Raw genomic sequence first — 26,703 nt, 5'->3', positions numbered from 1 at the left:
ATGGAGAAAGCTGCCTTCCTGGTCTCAGCCCGGGACTCAGTGTGTGTCCTAGCAGGGAGTCAGCAGCAACATGGAGAAAGCTGCCTGCCTCCCTGGTCTCAGCCCGGGACTCAGTGTGTGTCCGAGCAGGGAGTCAGCAGCAACATGGAGAAAGCTGCCTTCCTGGTCTCAGCCCGGGACTCAGTGTGTCTCCTAGCAGGGAGTCAGCAGCAACATGGAGAAAGCTGCCTGCCTCCCTGGTCTCAGCCCGGGACTCAGTGTGTGTCCTAGCAGGGAGTCAGCAGCAACATGGAGAAAGCTGCCTCCCTGGTCTCAGCCCGGGACTCAGTGTGTGTCTGAGCAGGGAGTCAGCAGCAACATGGAGAAAGCTGCCTTCCCGGTCTCAGCCCGGGACTCAGTGTGTGTCCGAGGAGGGAGTCAGCAGCAACATGGAGAAAGCTGCCTTCCTTCCTGGTCTCAGCCCGGGACTCAGTGTGTGTCCTAGCAGGGAGTCAGCAGCAACATGGAGAAAGCTGCCTGCCTCCCTGGTCTCAGCCCGGGACTCAGTGTGTCTCCTAGCAGGGAGTCAGCAGCAACATGGAGAAAGCTGCCTGCCTCCCTGGTCTCAGCCCGGGACTCAGTGTGTGTCCTAGCAGGGAGTCCGCAGCAACATGGAGAAAGCTGCCTTCCTTCCTGGTCTCAGCCCGGGACTCAGTGTGTGTCCGAGCAGGGAGTCAGCAGCAACATGGAGAAAGCTGCCTGCCTCCCTGGTCTCAGCCCGGGACTCAGTGTGTCTCCTAGCAGGGATTCAGCAGCAACATGGAGAAAGCTGCCTTCCTGGTCTCAGCCCGGGACTCAGTGTGTGTCTGAGCAGGGAGTCCGCAGCAACATGGAGAAAGCTGCCTCCCTGGTCTCAGCCCGGGACTCAGTGTGTGTCCTAGCAGGGAGTCAGCAGCAACATGGAGAAAGCTGCCTCCCTGGTCTCAGCCCGGGACTCAGTGTGTGTCCTAGCAGGGAGTCAGCAGCAACATGGAGAAAGCTGCCTCCCTGGTCTCAGCCCGGGACTCAGTGTGTCTCCTAGCAGGGAGTCAGCAGCAACATGGAGAAAGCTGCCTTCCCGGTCTCAGCCCGGGACTCAGTGTGTGTCCGAGGAGGGAGTCAGCAGCAACATGGAGAAAGCTGCCTGCCTTCCCGGTCTCAGCCCGGGACTCAGTGTGTGTCCTAGCAGGGAGTCAGCAGCAACATGGAGAAAGCTGCCTTCCTTCCTGGTCTCAGCCCGGGACTCAGTGTGTGTCCTAGCAGGGAGTCAGCAGCAACATGGAGAAAGCTGCCTGCCTCCCTGGTCTCAGCCCGGGACTCAGTGTGTGTCCTAGCAGGGAGTCAGCAGCAACATGGAGAAAGCTGCCTTCCTTCCTGGTCTCAGCCCGGGACTCAGTGTGTGTCTGAGCAGGGAGTCAGCAGCAACATGGAGAAAGCTGCCTTCCTTCCTGGTCTCAGCCCGGGACTCAGTGTGTCTCCTAGCAGGGAGTCAGCAGCAACATGGAGAAAGCTGCCTGCCTCCCTGGTCTCAGCCCGGGACTCAGTGTGTGTCTGAGCAGGGAGTCAGCAGCAACATGGAGAAAGCTGCCTGCCTCCCTGGTCTCAGCCCGGGACTCAGTGTGTCTCCTAGCAGGGAGTCAGCAGCAACATGGAGAAAGCTGCCTGCCTCCCTGGTCTCAGCCCGGGACTCAGTGTGTGTCCTAGCAGGGAGTCAGCAGCAACATGGAGAAAGCTGCCTTCCTTCCTGGTCTCAGCCCGGGACTCAGTGTGTGTCCGAGCAGGGAGTCAGCAGCAACATGGAGAAAGCTGCCTGCCTCCCTGGTCTCAGCCCGGGACTCAGTGTGTCTCCTAGCAGGGAGTCAGCAGCAACATGGAGAAAGCTGCCTGCCTCCCTGGTCTCAGCCCGGGACTCAGTGTGTGTCCCAGCAGGGAGTCAGCAGCAACATGGAGAAAGCTGCCTGCCTCCCTGGTCTCAGCCCGGGACTCAGTGTGTCTCCTAGCAGGGATTCAGCAGCAACATGGAGAAAGCTGCCTTCCTGGTCTCAGCCCGGGACTCAGTGTGTCTCCTAGCAGGGAGTCAGCAGCAACATGGAGAAAGCTGCCTGCCTCCCTGGTCTCAGCCCGGGACTCAGTGTGTGTCCTAGCAGGGAGTCAGCAGCAACATGGAGAAAGCTGCCTTCCTGGTCTCAGCCCGGGACTCAGTGTGTGTCCTAGCAGGGAGTCAGCAGCAACATGGAGAAAGCTGCCTGCCTCCCTGGTCTCAGCCCGGGACTCAGTGTGTCTCCTAGCAGGGATTCAGCAGCAACATGGAGAAAGCTGCCTGCCTCCCTGGTCTCAGCCCGGGACTCAGTGTGTGTCTGAGCAGGGAGTCAGCAGCAACATGGAGAAAGCTGCCTTCCTTCCTGGTCTCAGCCCGGGACTCAGTGTGTCTCCTAGCAGGGAGTCAGCAGCAACATGGAGAAAGCTGCCTGCCTTCCTGGTCTCAGCCCGGGACTCAGTGTGTGTCCTAGCAGGGAGTCAGCAGCAACATGGAGAAAGCTGCCTCCCTGGTCTCAGCCCGGGACTCAGTGTGTGTCTGAGCAGGGAGTCAGCAGCAACATGGAGAAAGCTGCCTTCCTTCCTGGTCTCAGCCCGGGACTCAGTGTGTGTCCTAGCAGGGAGTCAGCAGCAACATGGAGAAAGCTGCCTTCCTTCCTGGTCTCAGCCCGGGACTCAGTGTGTGTCCGAGCAGGGAGTCAGCAGCAACATTGTGTGGTGGTTGTTGGTTTAATTATGGGAATGTTTTTTATGAATGCTCTGTTGAGCCAATGGAACACTAAGAGGAAACTGGTCAGATGTCTGACCAGAGCCTTAGGACCCTGGTTAGAAGTAGTGAGTTAGGACCCTGGTCAGAAGTAGTGAGTTAGGACCCTGGTCAGAAGTAGTCAGTTAGGACCCTGGTCAAAAGTAGTGAGTTAGGACCCTGGTCAAAAGTAGTGAGTTAGGACCCTGGTCAGAAGTAGTGAGTTAGGACCCTGGTCAGAAGTAGTGAGTTAGGACCCTGGTCAGAAGTAGTGAGTTAGGACCCTGGTCAGAAGTAGTGAGTTAGGACCCTGGTCAGAAGTAGTGAGTTAGGACCCTGGTCAGAAGTAGTGAGTTAGGACCCTGGTCAGAAGTAGTCAGTTAGGACCCTGGTCAGAAGTAGTGAGTTAGGACCCTGGTTAGAGGTACCCTGGTCAGTGGACATTCAGAGACTTGTCCTAAAGCCACTCCTACATTGTCTTGGCTGTGTGCTCAGGCTTCTTCTCCTGTTGGAAGGTGAACCTTCGCCCAGTCTGAGGTCCTGAGCGCTCTGGAGCAGATATTCATCAACGATCTCTCTGTATTTTGCTCCGTTCATCTTTCCCTCGATCCTGGCTTGTCTCCCAGTACCTGCGGATGAAAGCATACCATCATCATGATGTTGCCACCACCATGCTTCACCATAAGGATGGTGCCAGGGTTCCTCCTGACGTGACGCTTGGCATTGAGGCGAAAGAGTTCAATCTTGGTTTCATCAGACTAGAGACTTGTTTCTCATGGTCTAAGAGTCTTTAGGTACCTTTTGGCAAACTCTAAACGAGCTGTCATGTGCCTTTGGTGTGTTTACGGACATATTCAATCAATCCCTATACCAGTCTGCTGTTCCCACATGCTTCAAGAGGGCCACCATTGTTCCTGTTCCCAAGAAAGCTAAGGTAACTGAGCTAAACGACGACCGCCCCGTAGCACTCACTTCCGTCATCATGAAGTGCTTTGAGAGACTAGTCCAGGACAATATTACCTCCACCCTACCTGACACCCTAGAATCACTCCAATTTGCTTACCGCCCAAATAGGTCCACAGACGACGCAATCTCAACCACACTGCACACTGCCCTAACCCATCTGGACAAGAGGAATACCTATGTGAGAATGCTGTTCATCGACTACAGCTCGGCATTTAACACCATAGTACCCTCCAAGCTCGTCATCAAGCTCGAGACCCTGGGTCTCGACCCCGCCCTGTGCAACTGGGTACTGGACTTCCTGACGGGCCGCCCCCAGGTGGTGAGGGCAGGCAACAACATCTCCACCCCGCTGATCCTCAACACTGGGGCCCCACAAGGGTGCGTTCTGAGCCCTCTCCTGTACTCCCTGTTCACCCACGACTGCGCGGCAACGCACGTCTCCAACTCAATCATCAAGTTTGCGGACGACACAACAGTGGTAGGCTTGATTACCAACAACGACGAGACGGCCTACAGGGAGGAGATGAGGGCCCTCGGAGTGTGGTGTCAGGACAATAACCTCACACTCAACGTCAACAAAACTAAGGAGATGATTGTGGACTTCAGGAAACAGCAGAGGGAACACCCCCCTATCCACATCGATGGAACAGTAGTGGAGAGGGTAGTAAGTTTTAAGTTCCTCGGCATACACATCACAGACAAACTGAATTGGTCCTCTCACACAGACAGCATCGTGAAGAAGGCGCAGCAGCGCCTCTTCAATCTCAGGAGGCTGAAGAAATTCGGCTTGTCACCAAAAGCACTCACAAACTTCTACAGATGCACAATCGAGAGCAACCTGGTGGGCTGTATCACCGCCTGGTACGGCAACTGCTCCGCCCACAACCGTAAGGCTCTCCAGAGGGTAGTGAGGTCTGCACAACGCATCACCGGGGGCAAACTACCTGCCCTCCAGGACACCTACACCACCCGATGTTACAGGAAGGCCATAAAGATCATCAAGGACAACACCCACCCGAGCTACTGCCTGTTCACTCCGCTACCATCCAGAAGGCGAGGTCAGTACAGGTGCATCAAAGCTGGGGCCGAGAGACTGAAAAACAGCTTCTATCTCAAGGCCATCAGACTGTTAAACAGCAACCACTAACATTGAGTGGCTGCTGCCAACACACTGACTCAACTCCAACCACTTAAATAATGGGAATTGATGGGAAAGGATGTAAAATATATCACTAGCCACTTTAAATGCTACCTAGTATAATGTTTACATACCCTACATTATTCATCTCATATGTATACGTATATACTGTACTCTATATCATCTACTGCATCCTTATGTAATACATGTATCACTAGCCACATTAACTATGCCACTTTGTTTACATACTCATCTCATATGTATATACTGTACTCGATACCATCTACTGTATCTTGCCTATGCTGCTCTGCACCATCACTCATTCATATCTTTATGTACATATTCTTTATCCCCTTACACTGTGTATAAGAAATTAGTTTTGGAATTGTTAGTTAGATTACTTGTTGGTTATTACTGCATTGTCGGAACTAGAAGCACAAGCATTTTGCTACACTCGCATTAACATCTGCTAACCATGTGTATGTGACAAATAAAATTTGATTTGATTTGATTTTTTAGTGGGGAGTGGCTTCCGTCTGGCCGCATTACCATAAAGGCCTGATTGGTGGAGTGCTGTAGAGATGGTTGTCCTTCTGGAAGGTTCTCCCATCTCCACAGAGGAACTCCGGACGTCTGTCAGAGTGACCATTGGGTTCTTGGTCACCTCCCTGACCAAGGCCATTCTCCCCCGATTGCTCAGTTTGGCAGAGTGGCCAGCTCTAGGAAGAGTCTAGGTGGTTCCAAACTTCTTCCATTTAAGAATGATGGAGGCCAGTGTGTTCTTGGGGACCTTCAATGCTGCGTAAGTGTTTTGGTTCCCTTCACCAGATCTGTGCCTCCACACAACCCTGTCTCGGAGCTCTACGGACATTTCCTTCAACCTCATGGCTTGTTTTTTTCTCTGACATGCACTGTCAACTGTGTGTGCCTTTCCAAATCATGTCCAATCAATTGAATTTACTACTGGTGGACCCCAAACAGGTTGTAGAAACATCAAAGATGATCAATGGAAACAGGATGCAGCTGAGCTCAATTTTGAGTCTCATAGCAAAAGGTCTGAATACTTATTTAAATAAGGTTTTTTGCATCTTTTGCAAATTTGCTAACATTTCTAAAAATCTGTTTTCGACATTGTCATTATGGCTGTAACGTAACAAAATGTGTAAAAAGTCAAGGGGTCTGAAAACTTTCAGGCAGGGTCTGTAAGATCCCTCAGTCTAGAAGTGTATTTCAAACACAGATTCAACTAAAATGACCAGGGAGGTTTTCCAATGCCTTGCATCAAAACGTATTTAGTCTGTTTTTAATTGAATTTTTCCCAGACATTGAATATCCCTTTGAGCATGGTGAAGTTATTCATTACACTTTGGATGGTGTATCAATACACCCAGTCACTACAAAGATACAGGCATCCTTTCTAACTCAGTTGCCAGAGAGGAAGGAAACCGCTCAGGGATTTCACCATGAGGCCAATGGTGACTTTAAAAAAGGTTACTGAGTTTAATAGCTGTGACAGGAGAAAACTGAGGATGGATCAACAACATTGTAGTTACTACACAATACTAACCTAAATGACAGAGTGAAGGAAACCTGTGCAGAATAAAAAATATTCCAAAACATGCATCTTGTTTGCAACAAGGCACTAAAGTCATACTGCAAAATATTTAGCAAAAATATGTACTTTATGTTCTGAATATAAAGCATTGTGTTTGGGGAAAATCCAACACATCACCGATTACCACTCTTCATATTTTCAAGCATGGTGGCTGCTTCATGTTATGGATATTCTTGTCATCGACAAGGACGAGGGAGTTGTTTAGGATAAAAAATAAACGGAATAGAGATAAGCACAGGCAAAGTCCTAGAGGAACACCTGGTTCAGTCTGCTTTCCACCAGACACTGGGAGACAAATGCACCTTTCAGCAGGACAACAACCTAAAACACCAAACAAACACTGGAGTTGCTTACCAAGAAGACAGTGAATGTTCCTGAGTGGTTACAATTAAATCTGCTTGAAAATCTGTGGCAAAACTTGGAAATGAATGTCGAGCAATGGTCAACAACCAACTTGATAGAGCTTGAATATTGTACCAATATAGTACAATCCAGGTGTTCAAATCTCTTAGAGACTTACCCTGAAAGACTCACAGCTGTAATCACTCTTAGAGACTCACCCTGAAAGACTCCCAGCTGTAATCGCTGTCAAAGGTGATTCTACAAAGTATTGACTCGGGGGTGTGAATACCTATGTAAATACGATATTTCTGTATTTCATTTTCAATCAATTTGCCAACATTTTCTCAAAACGTATTCACTTTATCATTATGGGGTGTTTATGTTTGAACGTAGATGAGTGAGAAAAACATCAATTGAATCTATTTTGAATTCAGTCTGTAACACAACAAACTGTGGATTGGATCCAGGGGTCTGAAGACTTTCTGAAGACACTGTACAGAATGAACTCCTAATGTTTCTATTCATTATTTACATTTATTCATTGTGTGATCTGACTTATATTGAACAAAAATTTACTCCAACTCTGGTAAAATGCTCATACAACCAGTCAATATAGTTATTCTCTCTCTCGCCACACTTCTCTCTCCCCCTCCCCTCTCCCCCCCTCTCCATTTCCTCTCCCCCTCCCACTCCCCCCCTCCCCATTTCCCCCTCTCCCCTCCCACTCCCCCCTCCCACTCCCCCTCTCCATTTCCTCTCCCCCTCCCACTCCCCCTCCCCATTTCCCCCTCCCCCCCTCCCCATTTCCTCCCCCTCCCCATTTCCCCCTCTCCACTCCCACTCCCCCCCTCTCCCCTTATTCCCCCCCCCAACAGAATGGCTCTCTGTGAGTCCCTGAAGACCCTCCAGGGGTTCCCGTTTAGAGACCCAGAGCTGTCTTCCCTCCTGCTTTCCCAGCTGAACAGGCTGAGACAGGAGAGGATCCTAACGGACGTGCTGCTCTGTTCAGACAACACAGAGATCCCCTGCCATAGGAACGTACTGGTGTCCTCCAGCCGATACTTCAGGTCAGATACAATACAGTACAAACTCATTGATTCATTATACAGAGAACAGAAGACAAACCAAATACACAACCTTACCTAGCACAACACAAATACAGAACCTCGCCTAACATGACTACAGAACCTCACCTAGGCACAACACAAATACAGAACCTCACCTAGGCACAACACAAATACAGAACCTCACCAAACACATAACGACTACAGAACCTCACCTAATACAACTACAGAACCTCACCTAGCACGACTACAGAACCTTACCAAGCACAACGACTACAGAACCTCACCTAATACAACTACAGAACCTTACCTAGCTCAACCCGACTACAGAACCTTACCTAGCACAACCCGACTACAGAACCTCACCTAGCACAACGACTACAGAACCTCACCTAGCACAACGACTACAGAACCTCACCTAGCACGACTACAGAACCTCACCTGATACAACTACAGAACCTCACCTAGCACGACTACAGAACCTTACCTAGCACAACCCGACTACAGAACTGTTAAGGGAATTTTTATCAATGATGACTAATTATGTATACATTTCAAATCAGGACTGACTAGTCCAAATGCTATTATGTACTGTACATATATGAATTTTCTCTCTTGCTCCCATTCCCAATTGTATATAATATAGTCAGGAGTTCAGAACAGTGCCTTTGTACAAATGAATGAACTATCTCCAGATGGCAGGGACGGACTTTCTCTAGACTGTCTAGAATGCTATCTACACTGATGAATTGACCTTTGCTACAGGCAAGGAGGGAAGGCTCGAGAACTATAGGGCCTCTCTACCGGTGTCATGAAGAGATAGATCATTTAGAAAACACTGACGTCATTTTCAGTTCATAACCTGTGGAAAAATGTGTATATACCAGTACTCTCTTGAATTAAACGCTGTAACCTGACTTTTAAGACTGGTCTCGATCTATTTCATGCAAAAATTATAAACTTACAACTTATTATGAAATAGATAGAGTGTGAATTTGGTTTTGGCTACAAAACATATAGGAATTTAGAATTCCTCTATCAAGAACCTCACCTAGCACAACCCGACTACAGAACCTCACCTAGCACGACTACAGAACCTCACCTAGCACAACCCGACTACAGAACCTCACCTAGCACAACGACTACAGAACCTCACCTAAAACAACTACAGAACCTCACCTAGCACAACACAACCTCACCTAACACAACTACAGAACCTCACCTAGCACAACACAATACAGAACCTCACCTAACATGACTACAGAACCTCACCAAACACAACAACTACAGAACCTCATCTAGCACAACACGACTATAGAACCTCACCTAATACAACAACAGAACCTCACCTAGCATAACACAACTACAGAACCTCACCAAGCACAACATGACTACAGAACCTCACCTAACACAACTACAGAACCTCATCTAGCACAACACGACTACAGAACCTCACCTAACACATAACGACTACAGAACCTCACCAAACACAACTACAGAACCTCATCTAGCACAACACGACTACAGAACCTTACCTAACACAAGACGACTACAGAATCTCACCTAACACAAGACGACTACAAACCCTGACCAAACACAAGACGACTACAGACCCTCACCAAACAACATGACTACAGACCCTCACCAAACACAACATGACTACAGAACCTCACCTAACATAACACAACTACAGAACCGCACATAACGACTACAGAACCTCACCTAGCACAACACGACTACAGAACCTAACACAACACAACCTCACCTAGAACAAGACAACATTATACAGAGACTACCACATTTTCGTTAATACACCAGGCTGGAAGCAGAGCAGGTGTTTTGAAAAGTGGGTATACTGTAGGAGGGTACAGTACAATGTACAGTACAATGTACATGAGGTGCATGCGTGTACCGATAGGACTCATGAGGTGTGAGTTGCTCTGTTTGTAGAAACCAGACTGTGGTTATATGTACTGTGGCTTGCGAAAGTATTCACCCCCCTTGGCATTTTTCCTATTTTGTTGTCTTACAACCTGGAATTAACATTTATTTTTTTTGGGGGGGGGGGTGGAAATAATTTGATTTACACAACATGCCTACCACTTTGAAGATGCAAAATGTGTTTTTATTGTGAAACATACAAGAAATAATAAAAGATCAAATAAAAAGGTGAGCGTTCATAACTATTCATCCCCCCACAGTCAATACTTTGTAGAGCCACCTTTTGCAGCAATTACAGCTGCAAGTCTCTTGGGGTATGTCTTTATAAGCTTGGCACATCTCGCCACTGGGATTTTTGACCATTCTTCAAGGCAAAACTGCTCCAGCTCCTTCAAGTTGGATGGGTTCCGCTGGTGTACAGCAATCTTTAAGTCATACCACAGATTCTCAATTGGATTGAGGTCTGGGCTTTAACTCGGCCATTCCAAGACATTTAAATGTTTCCTCTTAAACCACTTGGAGCTGGAGCAGTTGCTTGAGCAGTATTGTAACGGCTTTCCTCTTCTGAGGAGGAGTTGCAAGGATCGGACCAATACGCAGTGTTGTAAGTGTCCATGCTACTTTAATAATAACGGAACACGACTCAACACAAAAATAACAAAGTGAATGGAAACGGAAACCAAAACAGTCCTGAACAGTGACACAAACAACAAAACAGGAAACAATCACGCACCACTCAAGGGTGAAAACAGGCTGCCTAAGTATGGTTCTCAATCAGGGACAATGATTGACAACTGCCTCTGATACCAGGCCAAACACAGAAATACCAAATCATAGAAAAAATAACATAGACTGCCCACCCAACTCACACCCTGACCATACTAAAACAAAGACATTACAAAGGAACTTAGGTCAGAACGTGACAAGTATGCTTAGGGTCATTGACCTGCTGGAAGGTGAACCTCCGTCCCAGTATCAAGTCTCTTGAAGACTGAAACAGGTTTCCCTCAAGAAATTCCCTTTATTTAGCACCATCCATCATTCCTTCAATTCTGACCAGTTTCCCAGTCCCTGCCGATGGAAAACATCCCCACCGCATGATGCTGCCACCATGCTTCAATGTGGGGATAGGGTTCTCGGGGTGATGAGAGGTGTTGGGTTTGTGCCAGACATAATTTTCCTTGATGGCTAAAAAGCTCAATTTTAGTCTCATCTGACCAGAGTAACGTCTCCCACATGCCTTTTGGCAAACACCAAACGTGTTTGCTTATTTTTTTCTTTGAGCAATTACTTTTTTTCTGGCCACTCTTCTGTAAAGCCCAGCTCTGTGGAGTGTACGGATTAAAGTGGTCCTATGGACAGATACTCCAATCTCTGCTGTGGTGCTTTGCAGCTCATTCAGGGTTATCTTTGGTCTCTTTGTTGCCTCTCTGATTAATGCCCTCTTTGCCTGGTTTGTGAGTTTTGGTGGGCGGCCCTCACTTGGCAGGTATGTTGTTGTGCCGTATTCTTTCAATTTTTTAATGGTGCTCCCTGGGATGTTCAAAGTTTCTGATATTTTTCTATGACCCAACCCTGATCAGTACTTCTCCACAACTTTGTCCCTGACCTGTTTGGACAGCTCCTTGGTCTTCATGGTGCCGCTTGCTTGGTGGTTCTTCTTGCTTAGTGGTGCTGCAGACTCTGGGGCCTTTAAGAACAGGTGTGTATATACTGAGATCATGTGACAGATCATGTGACACTTAGATTGCACACAGGTGGACTTTATTTAACTAATTATGTGACATCTGAAGGCAATTGGTTCTCCAGATATTATTTAGGAGCTTCATAGTAAAGGGGTGAATACAAATGACCATCAATTTGGACTTTTTTGTGCATGTCCATTAAATGAAATACAAATAAAAATCTATTTAAATGACAGTTTGTAATGCAACAAAATAGGAGAAATGCCAAGGGGGTGAATACTTTTGCAAGGCACTGTAGAAACCAGTTATATGTAGAATCCAGACTGTGGTTATATGTAGAAGTTCAAGATGGGGGTCAATCACCCTCGGACTGGGGCTCCATGCAAGATCTCACCTCGTGGGGCATCAATGATCATGAGGAAGGTGAGGGATCAGCCCGGAACTACACGGCAGGACCTGGTCGATGACCTGAAGAGAGCTAGGACCACAGTCTCAAAGAAAACCATTAGTAACACACTACGCCGTCATGTATTAAAATCCTGCAGCTCACGCAAGGTCCCTCTGCTCAAGCCAGCGCATGTCCAGGCCGTCTGAAGTTTTCCAATGATCATCTGGATGATCCAGAGGAGGAATGGGAGAAGGTCATGTGGTCTGATGAGACAAAAATATATATTTTTGGTCTAAACTCCACTAGCCATGTTTGGAGGAAGAAGAAGGATGAGTACAACCCCAAGAACACCATCCCAACCGTGAAGCATGGAGGTGGAAACATCATTCTTTGGGGATGCTTTTCTGCAAAGGGGACAGGACGACTGCACCATATTGAGGGGAGGATGGATGGGGCCATGTATAGCGAGATCTTGGCCAACAACTTCCTTCCCTCAGTAACATGAGCCTTAAGGAAACAAAGATGCAAACTTTAGAAGTTGAATTGGACCAGCAAGAAAACAGAATTGAGACAAAACAAGATGAGGATACTGTCCTTATCGGAAGACAAGAAAAAAGGAGACCTTTCCAGCTGATATCAGAGGAACTTGGTGTGGGTATAAAACCAGTAGATCTGGAACGATGCCAGAGGATTTGGCGGGAAACAGAATATATCTTTGCATGGTTTCAAACTATCAGACCTAAATCAACATTCGGAATGCACAAGAAAAAGACAAAAAATTTGCAAAGAAATTCATAAAAAATCATACAATGTGATTTTCTGGATTTTTTTTCTCATTTTGTCTGTCATAGTTGAAGTGTACCTGTAAAATTACAGGCCTCTCTCATCTTCTTAAGTGGGAGAACTTGCACAATTGGTGTCTGACTAAACACTTTTTTGCCCCACTGTACATAGTGTTCCCCTTAACAAGGTAGATTTTATTGATTTTACCTTTATTTAACTTGGCAAGTCAGTTAAGAACAAATTCTTATTTTCAATGACGGCCTAGGAACAGTGGGTTAACTGCCTGTTCAAGGGCAGAACGACAGATGTGTACCTTGTCAGCTCGGGGATTTGAACTTGCAACCTTCCGGTTACTCCCCTTATTCCCCTGAACAAGGTAGTTAACCCACTGTTCCCCTGAACAAGGTAGTTAACCCACTGTTCCCCTGAACAAGGTAGTTAACCCACTGTTCCCCTGAACAAGGTAGTTAACCCACTGTTCCCCCTGAACAAGGTAGTTAACCCACTGTTCCCCCTGAACAAGGTAGTTAACCCACTGTTCCCCCTGAACAAGGTAGTTAACCCACTGTTCCCCCTGAACAAGGTAGTTAACCCACTGTTCCCCCTGAACAAGGTAGTTAACCCACTGTTCCCCTGAACAAGGTAGTTAACCCACTGTTCCCCCTGAACAAGGTAGTTAACCCACTGTTCCCCCTGAACAAGGTAGTTAAACCCACTGTTCCCCCTGAACAAGGTAGTTAAACCCACTGTTCCCCCTGAACAAGATAGTTAAACCCACTGTTCCTAGGCTGTCATTGTAAATAATTTGTTCTTAACTGACTTGCCTAGTTAAATAAAGGTTAAAAAAGAATAAGAGCGTCACTGCACAGCTATTTTCAGGTTTCTCAATAGATGTTTGATGGGGTTCAAGTCCAGGCTCTGGCTGGGCCACTCAAAGACATTCAGAGACATGTTCCAAAGCCACTCCTGCGTTGTGTGCTGAGGGTTGTTGTCCTTTTGGAAGGTGAACCTTCGCCCCAGTCTGAGGTCCCGAGCGTTCTGGAGCAGGTTGTCATCAAGAATCACTCTGTCCTTTGCTCTGTTCATCTTTGCCTCGATCCTGATTAGTCTCCCAGTCCCTGCCACTGAAAAACATCCCCACAGCATGATGCTGCCATCACCATGCTTCGCCGGACGGATGGTGCCAGGTTTGTGAGAGTCTTTAGGTGCCTTTTGGCAAACTCCAAGCGGGCTGTCGTGTGCCTTTTGCTGAGGAATGTCTATGGCCACTCTACCATAAAGGCCTGTTTGGTGGACTGCTGCAAAGATGGTTGTCCTTCTGGAAGGTTCTCCCATCTCCACAAAGGAACTCTGTAGCTCTGTCAAAGTGACCATCAGGTTCTTGGTCACCTCCCTGACCAAGGCCATTCTCCCCCGATTACCCAGTTTGGCCAGGCGGCCAGCTCCAGGAAGAGTCTTGGTGGTTCCAAACTTCTTCCATTTAAGAATGGTGGAGGCCACTGTGTTCTTGGGGACCTTCAATGCTGCAGACATTTTTTGGTACCCTTCAACAGATCTGTGCCTCAACACTATTCTGTCTCGGATCTCTACTGACAATTCCTTCGACCTCATGGCTTGGTTTTTGCTGACATGTTCCGTCAACTGTGGGACCTTATATAGACAGGTGTGTGCCTTACCAAAACATGTCCAATCAATTGAACTTATGTATCACAGGTGGACTCCAATCAAGTTGTAGAAACATCTCAAGCATGATCAATGGACACAGGATGCACCTGAGCTCAATTTCCAGTCTCATAGCAAAGGGTCTGAATACTTATGTAAATAAGGTATTTCTGTTTTTTTGTCTAAAAACATGTTTTCGCTTTGTCGTTATGGGGTATTGTGATGTCATTATGGGGTATTGTGATGTCATTATGGTGTATTGTGATGTCATTATGGGGTATTGTGATGTCATTATGGGGTATTGTGATGTCATTATGTGTGTAAAATGATGATGAGATAAAAAATCAAGACTTTCATCCGTTTTAGAATACGTCTGTAACGTAACTAAATATGGACAAGGGAAAGGGTCCGAATGTATTATTAAATCACAAGGTACAACCACAATACTTACCTTTATTTCACCTTTATTTAACCAGCTAGTTGAGAACAAGTTCTCATGTGCAACTGCGACCTGGCCAAGATAAAGCAAAGCAGTGTGACAAAAACAACACAGAGTTACACATGGAATAAACAAAACATACAGTCAATAATACAGTAGAACAAAAGAAAACAAAACGTCTATATACAATGAGTGCAAATGAGGTAAGATAAGGGAGTTAAGGCAATAACTGAACTGAACACTGAACTCTATCAGAGAAGTAGTTGGTGAACCAGGCGAGGCAATCATTTGAGAAACCAAGGCTGTCGAGTCTGCCGACGAGGATGTGGTGATTGACAGAGTCGAAAGCCTTGGCCAGGTCGATGAAAAGTTCATTTCTTAGCTACATTTTTTTGCAGATTTACTTTAGTGCCTTATTTGCAAACAGTATTCATGTTTTGGAATATTTGTATTCTGTACAGGCTTCCTTCTTTTCACTCTGTCATTTAGGTTACTATTGTGGAGTAACTATAATGTTGTTGATCCATCCTCAGTTTTCTCTTATCACAGCCATTAAACTCAGAAACTGTTTTAAAGTCACCATTGGCCTCATGGTGAAATCCCTGAGCAGTTTCCTTACTCTCCGGCAACTGAGTTAAGGAAGGATGCCTGTATCGTTGTAGTGACTGGGTGTATTGATACACCATCCAAAGTGTAATTAATAACTTCGCCATGCTCAAAGGGATATTCAAGGTCTGTTTTTAATTTGTACCCATCTACCAATAGGTGCCCTTCTCTGTGAGGCATTGGAAAACCTCCCTGGTCTTTGTGGTTGAAATGTAATTCTCTATTGAGGAACCAACCAGATAATTATGTGTGTGGGGTACAGAGATGAGCTCGTCATTCAAAAATCATGTTAAATACTATTACTGGAGTGATTCCATCTTATTATGTGACTTGTTAAGCAAAATTGTACTCCTGAACTGATTTAGCCATAACGAAGGGGTTGAAGACTTATTGACTGACGACATTTCAGCTTTTCATTTTTTATTCATTTGTAAACATTTCTTTAAACATAATTCCACTTTAACATTATGGGGTATTGTGTGTAGGCCAGTGACAATTTAACCCATTTGAAATTCAGGCTGTAGTACAACAAATGTGGAAAATGTCAAAGGAATACGGTCTTTAAAGTACAGTAAGCAGAGTCCTGATTGTCATGTGTATGGATATACATAATCCTCAGGCTTTTGGTACATTAGGAGACGAGTTGGAGCTTAAAAGCCCTGAAACAACCGTCTGCTCAGTCCACATGCTCTATACATGTGATGTAGACAATAACTATGCATGTATACTATGATCCTTCCATTCAATGGGATGTCCGCTGCCCTCATCTCTTAAAAGGTTTGATCAGGTTCTTCAGTGATAAAACGGGACAGACAAGGTTAACTTTGATCTTATACAAATAAAACTAAATCCAGAAGTCTAACTACCTCCATGGTTTGTGATGGGCTCCATCAGAGATGGTCAACCAATGTGTTTTTTTTTTGTTACATTAAAAACGTAGACGTTGAATATTTAAAGAAGAGTTGGGTTGGAGAGGCTATGCTTCTACCTACTGTTCAAATCAAATTAAATCAAATTGGTCACATGCAGATGTTTTTGCGAGTGTTTAACGAAATGCTTGTAATAGAAGAGGTGTAGATTCCTGATTAATCTTGATTTAAACTTTTTTTAAATTTAACTAGGCAAGTCAGTTAAGAAGAAATTCTTACTTACAATGATGACAGATTTTCACCTTGTCAGCTCGGGGGATTCGATCCAGCAACCCTTCAGTTACTGGCCCAATGCTCTAACCACTAGGGTACCTGCCGTCCCTACATTCTAACACCTGGGGTACCTGCCGTCCCTACATTCTAACCCCTGGGGTACCTGCCGTCCCTACATTCTAACCCCTGGGGTACCTGCCGTCCCTACATTCTAACCCCTGGGGTACCTGCCGTCCCTACATTCTAACCCCTGGGGTAACTGCCGACCCTACATTCTAACCCCTGGGGTACCTGCCGACCCTACATTCTAACCCCTGGGGTACCTGCCGTCCCTACATTCTAACCCCTGGGGTACCTGCCGTCCCTACATTCTAACCCCTGGGGTACCTGCCGTCCCCACATTCTAACCCCTGGGGTACCTGCCGTCCCTACATTCTAACCCCTGGGGTACCTGCCGTCCCTACATTCTAACCCTGGGGTACCTGCCGTCCCTACATTCTAACCCCTGGGGTACCTGCCGTCCCTACATTCTAACCCCTGGGGTACCTGCCGTCCCTACATTCTAACCCCTGGGGTACCTGCCGTCCCTACATTCTAACCCCTGGGGTACCTGCCGTCCCTACACTCTAACCACTAGGCTACCTGCCGCCCCTTACACTCTAACCACTGGGGTACCTGCCGCCCCTTACACTCTAACCACTGGGGTACCTGCCGCCCCTACACTCTAACCACTAGGGTACCTGTCGTCCCTACACTCTAACCACTAGGATACCTGTCGTCCCTACACTCTAACCACTAGGCTACCTGCCGCCTCTACACTCTAACCACTGGGCTACCTGCCGTCCCTACACTCTAACCACTGGGGTACCTGCCGTCCAAAGCTCTAACCACTAGGCTACCTGCCGCCCCTACACTCTAACCACTAGGCTACCTGCCGCCCCTACACTCTAACCACTGGGGTACCTGCCGTCCCTTGCACTCTAACCACTGGGGTACCTGCCGCCCCTTGCACTCTAACCACTGGGGTACCTGCCGCCCCTTGCACTCTAACCACTGGGGTACCTGCCGCCCCTACACTCTAACCACTGGGGTACCTGCCGCCCCTACACTCTAACCACTAGGCTACCTGCCGTCCCCACACTCTAACCACTAGGCTACCTGCCGTCCCCACACTCTAACCACTAGGCTACCTGCCGCCTCTACACTCTAACCACTAGGCTACCTGCCGCCTCTACACTCTAACCACTAGGCTACCTGCCGCCTCTACACTCTAACCACTAGGCTACCTGCCGCCTCTACACTCTAACCACTAAGCTACCTGCCGCCTCTACACTCTAACCACTAGGCTACCTGCCGCCTCTACACTCTAACCACTAGGCTACCTGCCGCCTCTACACTCTAACCACTAGGCTACCTGCCGTCCCTACACTCTAACCACTGGGGTACCTGCCGTCCAAAGCTCTAACCACTAGGCTACCTGCCGCCCCTACACTCTAACCACTAGGCTACCTGCCGCCCCTACACTCTAACCACTAGGCTACCTGCCGCCCCTACACTCTAACCACTAGGCTACCTGCCGCCCCTACACTCTAACCACTGGGGTACCTGCCGTCCCTACACTCTAACCACTAGGCTACCTGCCGCCCCTACACTCTAACCACTAGGCTACCTGCCACCCCTACACTCTAACCACTAGGCTACCTGCCCCCTCTACACTCTAACCACTAGGCTACCTGCCGCCCCTCCACTCTAACCACTAGGCTACCTGCCGCCCCTCCACTCTAACCACTAGGCTACCTGCCGCCCCTACACTCTAACCACTGGGGTACCTGCCGTCCCTACACTCAGGACAGTAGTGAGACAGGACAGTAGTGAGAACAGGTGGGTCTAGACAGGACAGTAGTGAGAACAGGTGTGTCTAGACAGGACACTAGTGAGAATAGGTGGGTCTAAACAGGACAGTAGTGAGAACAGGTGTGTCTAGACAGGACAGTAGTGAGAACAGGTGTGTCTAGACAGGACAGTAGTGAGAATAGGTGGGTCTAGACAGGAGTGATGTTCAAATCTAAATCAACATTTTATTGTTCACCGACACATATTTAGTAGATGTTATTGTGGGTGAAATGCTTGTGTAGTTGATGTTTGTATGCCTCTGCGTGTTGTCTTTTGTTTCGGATTTTATTATTTTTTTAAAACGTCTAAAAAATGAAAAGTATGTACAGATGATACATTATTATTGTTATTATTGTCATGTCTGTTCCTCAGGGCCATGTTCTACAGTAACTTGTCATGTCTGTTCCTCGGGGCCATGTTCTACAGTAACTTGTCATGTCTGTTCCTCAGGGCCATGTTCTACAGTAACTTGTCATGTCTGTTCCTCAGGGCCATGTTCTACAGTAACTTGTCATGTCTGTTCCTCAGGGCCATGTTCTACAGTAACTTGTCATGTCTGTTCCTCAGGGCCATGTTCTACAGTAACTTGTCATGTCTGTTCCTCGGGGCCATGTTCTACAGTAACTTGTCATGTCTGATCCTCGGGGCCATGTTCTACAGTAACTTGTCATGTCTGTTCCTCAGGGCCATGTTCTACAGTAACTTGTCATGTCTGATCCTCGGGGCCATGTTCTACAGTAACTTGTCATGTCTGTTCCTCAGGGCCATGTTCTACAGTAACTTGTCATGTCTGTTCCTCAGGGCCATGTTCTACAGTAACTTGTCATGTCTGTTCCTCGGGGCCATGTTCTACAGTAACTTGTCATGTCTGTTCCTCGGGGCCATGTTCTACAGTAACTTGTCATGTCTGTTCCTCAGGGCCATGTTCTACAGTAACTTGTCATGTCTGTTCCTCAGCGCCATGTTCTACAGTAACTTGTCATGTCTGATCCTCGGGGCCATGTTCTACAGTAACTTGTCATGTCTGTTCCTCAGGGCCATGTTCTACAGTAACTTGTCATGTCTGTTCCTCAGGGCCATGTTCTACAGTAACTTGTCATGTCTGTTCCTCGGGGCCATGTTCTACGGTAACTTGTCATGTCTGATCCTCAGGGCCATGTTCTGCAGTAACTTTGTGGAGAGCAGACAGGGTCGTGTGGATCTGAAGGGTATCTCCCCTGACGTGCTCAGTGGCATAGTGGACTATGTGTATACAGGAGCCATCACCATCAGCATGGACATAGTGCTGCCTCTAATGCAGGCTGCCTCTATGCTGCACTATGGACGGCTGTTTGAGGCCTGCTCCACCTTCCTTCAGGTGACTACAGATGGAAATCAGCTGTGTTGCTAACTCTGGGACTGTTCGATTGCTTTTGAAACTGCAGCATTGATTGGTGTGATTGTGCCACTAACTTCTGATTGTGTTTGTGAATCAGGTTCTCCCTTTGCAAAATAGACTTTTGTCTCAATGGGTCTTTCCTGCTTAAATAAAAGGTTCAATTAAATACATAATAATAATAATAATGTGCACACACATGGTCTTTGTTAAATGATAATATATTTCAGGAGCAGCTGAGCCCAGACAACTGTCTCAGTATGATCAGGTTGTCTGAGATCCTCCACTGTGACAGTCTGAAGGAGAAGGCTAAGGAGATGGCCGTGAGGAGCTTCTCAGACGTAGCTGCCTCCGAAGACTTCTGTGAGCTCTCCTTACCGGAGCTTATGTGTTACCTGGAGGACGACCGACTGTGTGCAGAGGAGGAGCAGGTGATATGAGATGAGGAGAGATGAGGAGAGATGAGGAGAGATGAGGAGAGAAGAGGAGAGAAGAGGAGAGATGAGGAGAGATGAGGAGAGATGAGGAGAGATGAGGAGAGATGAGGAGAGATGAGGAGAGAAGAGGAGAGAAGAGGAGAGAAGAGGAGAGATGAGGAGAGATGAGGAGAGATGAGGAGAGAAGAGGAGAGAAGAGGAGAGATGAGGAGAGATGAGGAGAGATGAGGAGAGATGAGGAGAGATGAGGAGAGATGAGGAGAGAAGAGGAGAGATGAGGAGAGATGAGGAGAGATGAGGAGAGATGAGGAGAGATGAGGAGAGATGAGATGTGAAAAAATAGGATTAGATCAAAATAAGATTGTTTCTGACATGGGAGTAGAACTAAAAGTCCAATTTTGCAGGTGTTTGAGACCCTCCTGGCGTGGATCCACCACGACCCGTTCTCCCGGCGCGGCGCCATCCACGACCTCTTCAAGAAGGTGCGCCTGCGCTACATCCACCCCACCTACCTGTTCCAGTTCATCGCCAACGACCCGCTAGTGCAGTCCTCCACGCTCTGCACTGAGATCATTGAGTCCGTCCGCCGCCTCATGCTCTCGGTCAGTGCCAAGTGCGGTCGTGAGCTGAAGCCCCTCTGGACCACACCACGCCGCTACACCTGCCGAGAGACGCTCGTTGTGGTTGGCGGGCGCAAGAATAACGAGCAGACATCCCGGGAAGCCCTGCTCTATGACGAGAGGACTCAGCGCTGGCAGTGGCTGGCCAAGCTGCCCCTGCGACTCTACAAGGCCTCCTACGTCTGTATCCACAGCATCCTGTACGTGGTGGGGGGGCTCAGCCTCAGCATGGCCTCAGGAGACAGCTCTGTGTCTGCCACCGTCTACACCCTCTCCCTCAAGACCAACCAGGTATGAAGGGGCTAGCACACCCACAGCACTGACGGTTTGTCCAGAAAATAGGTATTTTTAAATGAGATTTTATTGTGCTGATCAATAATTATTTTGTATTGTGTATTTATGAAAATGGTACATTTCAACCTTAGCTGCTATTGATACCATGTAATGCTGCCTTATTGAAACCCACATGTCTCTGTGACCAGTGGAGGACGGCTGAGCCCATGTTGGAGCCGCGCTACGCCCATCAGAGTGTCTCCTATCTCCACTTCATCTTTGTCCTGGGGGGGATCGGAGTTGACAAACAGATCTCCAACTCCGTGGAGAGGTACAACAGTATGTTTAACCAATGGGAGGCCATGGCTCCTCTCCCCAGCGCCGTGCTGCATCCCGCCGTCGCCGCCAACGACCAGAGGGTCTATGTGTTTGGAGGGGAGGACGCCATGCAGAACCCTGTAAGGGAGATACAGGTAACCCTCAATCAACCAACCCACCAATCAATCAACCAACCAACCAACCCATCAATCAATCAATCATTCAACCAACCCATCAATCAATCAACCAACCCACCAATCAATCAATCAACCAACCCACCAATCAATCAATCAACCCACCAATCAACCCACCAATTAATCAACCAACCCCCCAATCAATCGACCCATCATTCAACCAACCAACCCAAAAATCAATCAACCCACCAATCAACCCACCAACCAATCAATCAATCAATCAACCCACCCACCAATCAACCAACCAATCCATCCAGAACAGAAACAGTTTAAACAAAGAAGGGAGGAGACAATTCCTTTAGCGTGTATTATGCTAACAGCCTGACAGATGGTTGATGGATCTTAATCTTTGATATCATTGACCAGAGGTGGAGAGAGTGGTGAGGCGAAGAAAATAAAAAATGATGGGGCCCGTAGTTTTTCCTGATTTGGTAACCTAACCAGGTAAAACTCTTGACCGTATACGGTATGACGCGACTTATCCGCTTGTAAAAAAGGTTTAATCATTTTTCTAATCAGGTCACATGGTTTTGAAAAACTCCTGGCCCTGGGGAGGATGAAAACCCTATCAAACTGCAGCTACCCTGTTCTTGTTCATATGAGTTGTGTTTTAAAGAAGAACTAGGGGCGTTTCCTATACACAGAGAAAGCAACGTGATTGGACAATAAATCTCACAGGGCTTGTTTTATGCAGCTTTTCATCGTGTAGTCCTGCCCTATGCAACTGTAGGCCTAATTACACATTACCTAACAGACTGTCAGCTATTGTGTTAATTATTAACTGGAATGAATTAATACATTTTGGATTGTAAAGTGTAGGTAGTCTCGTCAGCCCAAGTTTGAATATTAATCAAATTTGATCCCGTTCACATTTTTCTCACAAGCAAATGGGCTATAAATATACAACTTTACCACTTCGTTTACACTGGCCAGAGGGGCAGGGCGCATAGTAAGCTACACTAAAGCCTGGTCTCATGAACCCAACGTAACATAGTAAAGTAAATCCGGGATACTAAAATTAATATGATATGTTACGTTTGGTATGGTTACACAAGACAGAACTTTACATAATAAGGCAAAATAAGGGTGAATGGTCGGGGTGAATGGGTGGGCATATAACTCTAACCCAAAGGTGGATGGTCGGGGTGAATGGGTGGGCATATAACTCTAACCCAAAGGTGGATGGTCGGGGTGAATGGGTGGGCATATAACTCTAACCCAAAGGTGGATGGTCGGGGTGAATGGGTGGGCATATAACTAACCCAAAGGTGGATGGTCGGGGTGAATGGGTGGGCATATAACTCTAACCCAAAGGTTGATGGTCGGGGTGAATGGGTGGGCATATAACTCTAACCCAAAGGTGGATGGTCGGGGTGAATGGGTGGGCATATAACTCTAACCCAAAGGTGGATGGTCGGGGTGAATGGGTGGGCATATAACTAACCCAAAGGTGGATGGTCGGGGTGAATGGGTGGGCATATAACTCTAACCCAAAGGTGGATGGTCGGGGTGAATGGGTGGGCATATAACTCTAACCCAAAGGTTGATGGTCGGGGTGAATGGGTGGGCATATAACTCTAACCCAAAGGTTGATGGTCGGGGTGAATGGGTGGGCATATAACTAACCCAAAGGTTGATGGTCGGGGTGAATGGGTGGGCATATAACTCTAACCCAAAGGTTGATGGTCGGGGTGAATGGGTGGGCATATAACTAACCCAAAGGTGGATGGTCGGGGTGAATGGGTGGGCATATAACTCTAACCCAAAGGTGGATGGTCGGGGTGAATGGGTGGGCATATAACCCAAAGGTTGCGTGTTCAAATCTCATCAAGGAGTACATTAGCTAATTAACAACTTTGAAACTACTTACTACTTTTTAGCTACTTTGCATGTTAGCTAACCCTTCCGCTAACCTTAACCCCTAAATAATGTTAGCCACCTAGCTAACGTTGGCCACGACAAATTGGATTTGCTACATATAATACGATTTTCAAATTCATAACATGTTGTACGAATTGGATGATGGACATCTACAAATTAAAAAATACCATACTAATTGGAGTGTCTGAGATTTACATTTACCATGTTACATCTACCTCTCAGTCCAGGCTGCTGACAATGAAGCTGCTGTTGTTAGGAGCCAACATTTGACCAGACAGACATTTGTTATATTTGCCATGCAATAGAGCTAATGTTTTATGTCTATATCAGTGGTCACCAACCTTTTCTGAGTCAAGATCACTTTCCCAGTCAAAAAGCAAACCGAGATCTACTGCTCAGATTTTATATTAACCCACACAAACAGTTTTGTAGGAATGAGGTTTGGGCAGTAAGCCTAGTACATTATCACAACATATTGGCTATATGATTGGCCTGCCAATGTTGTTAATCAGACCATATTATATTTCAAAACTCGAGCTTTGATAGCAAAATAGATCAGTTGGTTTGTGGAGCATGAATTGAAATAATTATATATTTTACTTAACTGGACTGATGGTACCTGCATCGAGGTCAAATCACGACGTCATTGATCTTCAGGTCGAAAAATCGGAGCTCTAGAAAGATGCCCGAGTTTCCAACTTGGAATTCCAAGTTGGATGACCGTTCAAAACGATGTTTCCCATCCGCCTCTCACGGCCCCTGCTCTCTCCGTCCTTTCCTCCGGTGAGACTGACCAGAGAGAGGGGACACCGTCTTCCACCTGATGGGGAAACTAGAGTCACACTGTATCTGCCTCCTGCATGTTGTTCCTATGACCAGAGAAAGATAAATATTCATTCATATTGAAATGGACACGACGAGCTGCCAATAACAATCAAACGTAGGGCTGTCGATACTTGGCTACTCATTGCAGCCGCAGCCCCGAACGGATGTACGGAGAAGTGCGTTTTGTAATAGTGTTGAATATAAACTTAAACATGACATAAAAACACCAGCTCTGCTGTATTTGTTGACAGTCTCTCTGTTGTCATGGTTTTAAAAGTGATTAAATATGACGTAGGCTAGTAGCCTATTAAACGTGGCTTTGGCCAGGGTCATGGAAGTTCTGTTCCCACGGTGATTTGAGCCATGTGACCGACAGCGCAGTAGGTGCACTCGAGACAAATCGTGAGGCAAATTGGTCTAAAAAAACAGCACTTTGCCTCACCACACATGTTCTGGCGGCCCTTGTCATTGACTGACTGACTGGCTGACTGACTGACTGACTGGCTGGCTGAAACTCTCTCTGGTATCTCTGTCTCTCAGGTGTACCACATCTCCAGGAACCTGACTGGCTGGCTGGCTGACTGACTGGCTGGCTGGCTGACTGACTGACTGGCTGGCTGACTGGCTGGCTGACTGGCTGGCTGACTGAAACTCTCTCTGGTATCTCTGTCTCTCAGGTGTACCACATCTCCAGGAACCTGACTGGCTGACTGACTGGCTGACTGACTGACTGACTGACTGGCTGACTGACTGACTGAAACTCTCTCTGGTATCTCTGTCTCAGGTGTACCACATCTCCAGGAACCTGACTGGCTGACTGACTGGCTGACTGACTGACTGACTGGCTGACTGACTGGCTGGCTGACTGACTGACTGGCTGACTGACTGGCTGGCTGGCTGACATACTGACTGACTGGCTGACTGACTGACTGACTGGCTGACTGACTGACTGACTGGCTGGCTGACATACTGACTGACTGGCTGACTGGCAGACTGACTGGCTGACTGACTGACTGACTGACTGACTGACTGGCTGACTGGCTGACTGGCTGACTGACTGGCTGACTGACTGACTGACTGGCTGACGGACTGACTGAAACTCTCTCTGGTATCTCTGTCTCAGGTGTACCACATCTCCAGGAACCTGTGGTCCAGATTGGAAACCAGGACAGTGAAGAACGTCTGTGCACCTGCTGCTGTCATCGAAGATAAGATCTACATCATTGGAGGTGAACAGGCTGCCGCTTTCAACATGTTTATCTGGTTTACCGGGTCTATCATGTAGAATACCCACAGCTGTTACAGTCCACACGAGTTGATAGCATGTGTCTCTTTTTCATCTCCTTTCAACTTTATTTACTTTGATGTTGTGATTCTGAACAATCTGTGGGTAGGCTTTGTCCCCAATGGCACCCTATTCCCTCTGGGCTCTGGTCAAAAGGAGTGCACTACATAGGGAATAGGCTGCAATTTGGGACACCGGCTCCCTTAATAGTCATGTGTATTTGAAATGTTTCATTTGTAGGGTACACTAGACGGATGATCGCCTACGACACCAGAGCCAACAAGTTTGTAAAGTGTGAGAACCTGAAGGAGAGGCGAATGCACCACAGCGCCACGGTCATCAACAACAAGCTGTACGTGACGGGGGGGCGCTTCCTGAACGGACACGACACCATCGAGGACTCGGACTGCTTCGAGTGTTACGACCCCAAGACGGACGTGTGGACCTCCAAGGGGACGCTGCCATACAAACTGTTTGACCACGGCTCCCTGCCTCTAGTCTGTGTCTCCAACAGACCCAACCCCCCCTGAGTGACCCACAACATCTTATCAACATCATCTGGTCGTCTGGAGTCCAACAGTAGGGTGAACAGTGGGACTGACTTCTACAGCTGCCTCTCTGTCCCCCATTACAGATGCAATGTCATCCACTCCTCCAGTCCATTGTCACATTTGAGCTGGTCCACAAACTGTATATGATCTCTCTGATGAGTGACCCACAACATCCCCAAAACTCCTTGGACTCCTAGCCGAGCCGGCTCCTAACCTAATCTAGCTAGCTACCTGTCATGGACTCCTAGCCTAGCCGGCTCCTAACCTAATCTAGCTAGCTACCTGTCATGTTACTCCTTCACAGCAGTTATAATTGGACACCACAGCTGGGATCGGAAACCATCTGAAGAGACAGACGTTGGTCTCTTCTCTCACACAGTCGCAGGACGTCAACACACGCCTCAGACATGGTCTTGATGCCAGCATCTGTGGCGTTCTAAATCAAAACCTGAGATCCTAGCTGGCAGGCAGAGGTGTCAC

General features: G+C 47.4%; 1 protein-coding gene across 1 annotated transcript; it reads left to right on the top strand.

The window, feature by feature from the left end:
* On the top strand, positions 1-26,703 carry klhl38a (kelch-like family member 38a). The gene is made up of 8 exons (XM_064979065.1): positions 1-257; positions 7,737-7,928; positions 19,617-19,821; positions 20,070-20,270; positions 20,681-21,187; positions 21,379-21,642; positions 25,511-25,616; positions 25,913-26,703. The coding sequence occupies exons 1-8, from the start codon at positions 1-3 to the stop codon at positions 26,200-26,202; spliced, it is 2,022 nt and encodes a 673-aa protein (XP_064835137.1). The 3' UTR covers positions 26,203-26,703.

Source organism: Oncorhynchus masou, chromosome 12 (assembly GCF_036934945.1).
Source record: "Oncorhynchus masou masou isolate Uvic2021 chromosome 12, UVic_Omas_1.1, whole genome shotgun sequence".
Lineage (NCBI taxonomy): Eukaryota > Metazoa > Chordata > Actinopteri > Salmoniformes > Salmonidae > Oncorhynchus > Oncorhynchus masou.
This window is presented reverse-complemented; position numbering and strand designations above follow the sequence as displayed.

Bases quoted from the DNA above. Each gene is read 5' to 3' on its own strand.
- klhl38a (XM_064979065.1), top strand. From the start codon at position 1: ATGGAGAAAGCTGCCTTCCTGGTCTCAGCCCGGGACTCAGTGTGTGTC. The intron at 20,271-20,680 runs GTGATATGAGAT...CCAATTTTGCAG, and splicing joins TGTGTGCAGAGGAGGAGCAG to GTGTTTGAGACCCTCCTGGC. The intron at 25,617-25,912 runs GTGAACAGGCTG...TTTCATTTGTAG, and splicing joins TAAGATCTACATCATTGGAG to GGTACACTAGACGGATGATC.